Raw genomic sequence first — 6,749 nt, 5'->3', positions numbered from 1 at the left:
CAGGAAGCTCTGTCATGTGGAGATCAGTCATGATTGTTCAAGGATGGGGGAAAGTATGTGTTATCCGATTTTCTTGGAAATATCAGTTGGAAAATACAAATATCACCCATACACATAGAGAAAGAAAGAAAAAGAGAGAGAGAGATGCACACATATAACATCCAGAAATGGAACTACGGAGAAAAAAAAAAAGGAAAATATAACAATACAGATATAGTGATAAACGTCGATTAATTTATAGTTTATAAATAAAAACAATAGGTACCTTTGTCTATGCGTTGATTCCCACATCCCAATTATACGAATAATTTTGAAAAATAATATTATTACTGTGTTACCGCCTTCAATGTATATTCTTGGGTGGTCCCATTTTAGTATAGTCTATGTGTTATACTTATATATTGCAGCCCAACCCCTCACCACACCGCTGCAAATGACACAACTTCTCTTCTCATTACCAACCTTTATTCGTACCTCAATAATAAATCTATCTAATTTATATGTCCTTCTCTTTCTATCTTTTTCTTTTATTTCTCGTATTTCTATTGTAGTCGATTTTTCTTTTTCTTTTTTGCAACTTCAGTTACCCCAACATTTGTGGATGTTGTAGCTGAACGTGAGACCAGTTGCTGTGCTGCCCGAATAGCATCCTCCACTGTCTGCACTTCTCTGCCGTCCTGCAGTCGCACTATAGATTCTGCCGGCTTTCCTCCATTACGTTCATTTAACGTCCGACGACGACCCCAAGCAATAATACTAAAGCGATCACCTATTGGTGTATTCACACGAGGTACACCATGAGTAAAGGTTGTATTTACCTCACCTGTAAAGGCAAAACAGTCACCATTACGTTGTGGAAACTCAAATTTATATCCAGATGACTCATGTATAAAAAGAAGACTTCGAGTAGCACCAAGTGTGATACCAACGGTGAAATCTTCCTTTAACTTTTCTCCTTCAGCATTTCCATTTCCATTGTTTTTAATACTACTTCCATAGGCATGACTATCATGATGTTGTGGCTTCCACTGTTGTCCATCACGGTAGTAATTTAATCTAGTTGCATACACATCAATATCAAAATACTCCGCTAGCATATCAATAATTTCATTAAATACAGGACTAATACCTGTCGGATTTTCAAATATTTGATGTCGACTCCATTCAATTAATCCACCATCAAGTGACATCTTTGCCCCAGTCGCAGCCACTAACTCTGCCTTTAAACGATTATACAATGTCAAATCATCCTCATCAGAGATAAAGCGGCGAATGTAGACTGTATTCCCACGTAAAATAGCACCAAAATCTTCACAGAGACGTCCATCCACACGGGCTGCTTCACTTCGCATAATGGAAGCCGCACATTGAAGAGCTTCATTGCGAAAACAATCTTTACCACTACTTTGTGTTGCCAGGCGGTTTTGCAGAAGGGGCGAACTCCATTTAATAGATGCAGGCATTGTAGACATCGTAAACAACACCACCAATAGGAGTAGAATATGAGAAGAATGACTGTAGTAGTCTTTTGGATCAGCACTTTAACAGATCCCAGAGATAAAAGGATAAAAAAAAAGAACTGAAAAAATCCTCAGAAAGGAGCCTTAGGATAAAATATGTCAGCGGTTAATCCTCTAAAGTTTATGTGTAGAAGAAAGGTTTGCGAAACAAACCACTCAGAAACATAAAGAAAAAAGAAAAAATAAGAAAATGAGAAAAAGAAATGTAATACAAAATAGAAACCCAAGTAAAGTTAAGTCAAAAAGAACACAAACAAAATAACAAAAAAAGGAAATAGAAACATAGAAAAACGGGAATAAACATACATATCACCACAAACACAGATAAAAAACATACATATACATTTTTAAATAAATATATGTATGTATACGCTGCAATAATCTTCATCTATAGACAATATGCAGCTCTAGAAGACAAACTACGCCGAGTTATGAAAATACATACAATCATAGTTAACCAATCAACTACCCCATCACGCACAAATAAAATTAACATGAAGAATTTATACATAATATATATATATGCTAAACTCTGACATGTGTAACGTTCAAGAGATTCACAATGACTGTGTACTTAGATAATAATAAAAAAAGAAAAGGGGGCGATTACCATCACCTATCTATCAACAAGCAAAACCAAAAAGCAATAACTATCCATAATAAAGAGGCAATAAATAAAGAGAAATGAAAGAGACCTCTTTTTCAAGAAAAAGAAAAAAAAAGAGTTTGTGTAATTGTTTCTTCTTCTATATTTGTTCTTGTTGAAAGACCTTCACATTTCACTTCTTCTGCACAAGAGCTCCACTAGAATTCCGTTGATATTCTTTAGTTACTGCTGCGCGAATAACTTCAGTAGGGATAGGTTCCTCTGCAATGCTTCGATCACGTAAAATTGCGTCTTCCTCTTGCTGATCACCTGTTGAGGGAAGTAACCGTGGTGATATAGTAGCTTTCCCTGCTGCTGTAGTAGTAGTAGTCGATTTAGGATTTGCGAGTAACAAACGTTGTCGTTGTTGTTGTTGCTCTTGTTGTTTTTGTGGTCTGCTTTGTACCCAAACCGCCATGTACTCCTCCAATCGTTGTTCAATAGATGCTAGAAAGAGTTCTAACGTTTCTCGTGATAAGAAACGAGAGCCGTGTTCAGCCACAATGCGAGTATCATCACAGTCCAGTGCTGTAAAGATTGAATCTATCACAGGTAGTGTGGAGTCCAGATATGTCTTTGCACACTCTGCATGTTGAACATGATCCAGTGTGACGCGTTGTATCTCTCGTAAATTCTCTTGAAGCTCTTCCACTTCTTTACGCATTCGACGCTCTTGTACGGCACCTTCTTCTCCTTTTTCTCCTCCCTCTCCCTTTTCTATTCCCATTTCATTAGCAGCAGTTTCCCGCAAAAGCGCATCACGTTCTTGTTCAAGTTTGCTGATATCATCTCGAATATGATTAAGTGCTGTGTATAATTGAAACCGTTCATCACTACCACCACACACAAATCGCTGCACATCATCTAAATCATCAGATCCAGCAAGTTGTGCAAGTCGAGTGAGATACCGTTCAAATTCCTCTAATTGCCGTTGAATACCTTCACTTCCATTTCCATCATCATCTACATCTTCCCGCTCATTACTTCCCTCCAAACCCATTCCTCCATTGGATGCGGTGGAAGATGTTCCCCGTGTCGCGACAGTTCCACGTTGTAGTGCCGCCCGCTCTTCTCGCACCACAAGTTCCGCCGCTTCTCTTTCACGAACGGCCTCCGCAACATCATCCTGCAATCGCACGAGATTCTCACGAAGACGTGTCTTGGTCGTACGATCACGATCCTCTACAGCCACAAGTTCTACAAAGGCATGTTCATAGGCTTCATGTTCAGCCGCTGCAGTACGCTGCATCTCTGCAAGCTGTAATTGGCAATCATCACGTTCTTCAAAGAGTACATTACACACCTCCACAAGAAAAGAGGTCTCTCGCATTACATCTAGCAACTCTCGTTCACGTTCACTGTATAAATCATCACTGCGATTTTGGGCGGTGAACTGGACATCAATATCTTCACGCAGAGTTTTTACCGCATCCATTAGCTTTGAAAGACGATCTGTTTCTGTCTCCACATGTGCTTCAAGTCCACGGAGTTGCAATCGTGAGGCGTGAGCGCGGATTTCAATATCGGTACGACTTTGTCGTGATCGTGCGGCACTTGTAACGGAAAGTTTGTGTGAAGTACTGCGACGACGACGCAGTTCATGCAGTCTTTGTCGTGCTGAAACCAGTTTAGCGTTTATTTCCATTAATTCCTCACGAGCTCTCTCTACACAGGCACGTGCAGAGCGGTATTTGCGTGAGGATGCCCGTAACAATTTGGAGTCTGTGCTGGTGAGACTAGTCCTTGGTTGTGCATCGGCCTGTGCCATACGCAGTTCTTCAATCTTCGCCTTATACTTTGTGTTATCCAGACGTAGGAGCTCCAACTCCTGTTCTTGACGTGAACAGTCTCGTCGAAAGCGATCCTCCAACTCGCGCAGCCGCATTTCTGCCTGCACGTGGCGTCTCCGCAGGGAATCGACGGCGGCGGCGGCGGCGACGGAAGTTGAGGGCGGCGGATTTGTGCCGCGGGGGGGCGTTGGGGTGGCGGGGGATCTGCGCGTGGTGGGGGAGCCGGCGGCCCGGCTGCCGTCCTTCTCGCCCTCCATCACACACACACAGAGCTGCGAAACTACTCCAGGAGAAAAGAAAAGAAAATAGAGAGAGAGAGAGAGAATGGAGTGATAGAATAAGGGGAAATAAAAATAAGAAAAAGAAAAGAAAAAGTGTATGAAGGATAAGTAATTGCATATATATATATATATATATATATATATATATATGGACTTCCATAAGAATATGGAAAAATAAATAAAATAAATAAATAATAATAATACTTCTATGGTGGAAATAGGGGAGAGAGGAGGAAGGAAGGGGGTATGACTACTATTTGTAGCTGTCGTAAGAGAAATTGGTATACAGGACGTAAAAAAAAAAAAAACAAAAAAAAAAACGAACAAGCACACAAAAATAATTGAACATCATAAATACAAACTATAAAAAAAGCAAAAGCAAACAATAATAATAAAAGACAAGACATAAAGAAAGAAAAATTCCCACACAAAGCACAAAGAAAGAGATGATCATATAAATAAATAAAATAAAAAAAAGAAAGGACATAATAATAACAAAAAGCATAAATTCGTCTAACGTAATCAATATAGCTGAAGTGAATACAATCCAAATGATAATTTATCACGAACGAGATCCACTCTCCAATAAATCGTGTATTTGTTTAACTTCAAGACGTAACATAGTCGCCTCACGTTGTTGAGCTTCATACAATTCAAGTACAGTTCGAAGTCGGCGTCGAAGTTCACTATTACTATTCTGGTAGTATAAGGCTTCCTTCGCCAGTAAACTAAGCTGTTCTTCTCTTTCTTTATTTGCTTTCTCAATCTCTATCATACGGTCACCATCATGGTTGGGATAATAATAATTATCATTATTATTATTTTTATTATTGGTACCTTTTCCCACACCAATGGACTCATTCATTGCTGCTGCTGCTGCTGCTGCTACCCCTTCATTCCACCCCATACCAATCTTTGATATCTTTGAAACATCTTGATAAAGATCCTGTTGCTGCCCTCCAGCTTCCATCATTGTTTCTCCTTCAGAGAGACCCACATTATGGATTCTGGTGGTCGGTCTCGAATTGGGAAATAGTTCTGTGTGATGTTGGGGTACATTTCCACGCGATTGCAGTACATTCTGCATATAGTTTAGACTAGGTGGAGTAGAACCAGATATCCATTGATATTGATATTGTTGTTGTTGTTGTTGTCCTTGTGGAATACTAGTAGTAGTAGTCGTATTCATTTCCGCTGCTCTTTCTTCAGCAATAACTTTTGGTGAGGGATGAGGACGACCTTCAAGGAATGCCACTCGACGCTTTAACGATTCATTTTCTTCTAACAATCGCTTCATATCATGTATTTGTTGTGCGAAAACCCTCTCATCATTCTTTAACTCTTCACAACAGCGTTGCATTTGTTCCTCTAGCACCGCAACACGTTCTCGCAATCCCAACACTTCTCTCGTATTACTAGCCTCAACAGCAGCAGCAGCAGTGGATGGATATTGTCCGTCATACAAAATATTATCCGCACGTCCTTCACCGTTTTTCTTTTCTTCTGCTTCAGCCGCTAATGCTGCTACTCTTTCATCAAATTGAGGTAGCGGTTCATTCAATATATGCATAGAGAGAGCACTGTATTGTAGTGTACGTGTGGTCTCATCTGTGTTGAGAGCATCTGAAGCCACACAAGCAATTAATAGAGTGACACTATTTCCTCCAAGTGAATCTTGTAAAAGACGTGTGAGTTTACTACTACGGTAGGGAACATGACGTGGATTATCAGGGCATTGAAAATGATTTCGGCTTAGTGCTCTAATAACATTACCTAATGCTAAAAGACCACCATTAATAGCAATACTTTCACGAAATCGTTGTCCTACATTTAATGTTTTTTTATTACGTTCTGATCCAGCAAGATCCACAAGATTTAACTTTGAACGTCTTTGATGGTTAAATATCGTAAAGATACTATGACTACGTGAAGAGTGTTCATTCATATTCGTTGCCCCGGTAGTTCGCATACGAGATCCATGATTAATAATATCATACACCTCTTCCATATTCCGTGCCTTTACACGAGTTGCTCCCACTACCACAACAGTTGTTGTTCCTCCTCCATTATTTCCATTATTCACATTACTGTTATCTGCATCATGTAACTGTAAATGCTTCGTAGAACCAATAGGATCTGTTGTTAATAAATCCCGCAACGCCTCACCATATACTTCCACATATTGAAAACTTAACTGTGATGTCACTCCACCCATTTGTTCCACAATATACCGCAACACCAATGGTGTGAGTCCATCCATTGTGTATGTCTTTCCACTACCCGTTTGTCCATACGCAAGCACAGTGGTATTATATCCATCCAGAAATCGATCTATAAGAGAGACAACACTTTCGTAAAAGATAAGTTCTGTATTATCATTACTACTAAAGGCATGATCCACTTGATAGATGCGGCGATTCGATACACAGACACGTTTCTCATCCAGTGCAACCACAGCAGCAGTGGGAACAGGCGTCACTGAATGTGTTTCTCTTTCCGCAGCATTTGGGAG

General features: G+C 39.9%; 3 protein-coding genes across 3 annotated transcripts; all 3 read right to left on the bottom strand.

Annotated features, from left to right (window-relative positions):
- Positions 1-542: 542 nt before the first annotated feature.
- Positions 543-1,472, bottom strand: TM35_000362020 (uncharacterized protein; the record flags this gene model as incomplete). The annotated part of the gene is made up of 1 exon (XM_029029387.1): positions 543-1,472. The coding sequence occupies one exon, from the start codon at positions 1,470-1,472 to the stop codon at positions 543-545; it is 930 nt and encodes a 309-aa protein (XP_028879408.1).
- An 827-nt stretch (positions 1,473-2,299) lies between these two features.
- Positions 2,300-4,213, bottom strand: TM35_000362010 (uncharacterized protein; the record flags this gene model as incomplete). Its single annotated transcript, XM_029029386.1, has 1 exon — positions 2,300-4,213. The coding sequence occupies one exon, from the start codon at positions 4,211-4,213 to the stop codon at positions 2,300-2,302; it is 1,914 nt and encodes a 637-aa protein (XP_028879407.1).
- A 586-nt stretch (positions 4,214-4,799) lies between these two features.
- TM35_000362000 (kinesin) lies at positions 4,800-6,749 on the bottom strand (the record flags this gene model as incomplete). The annotated part of the gene is made up of 1 exon (XM_029029385.1): positions 4,800-6,749. A coding segment is annotated over one exon (1,950 nt), but the record flags the coding sequence as incomplete, so codon positions are not given.

Source organism: Trypanosoma theileri, assembly GCF_002087225.1.
Source record: "Trypanosoma theileri isolate Edinburgh chromosome Unknown TM35_Tth_36_V1, whole genome shotgun sequence".
Classification (NCBI taxonomy): Eukaryota; Euglenozoa; class Kinetoplastea; order Trypanosomatida; family Trypanosomatidae; genus Trypanosoma; species Trypanosoma theileri.
Note: the sequence above shows the minus strand (reverse complement) of the source record. Positions and strands in the feature narration are given on the sequence as shown.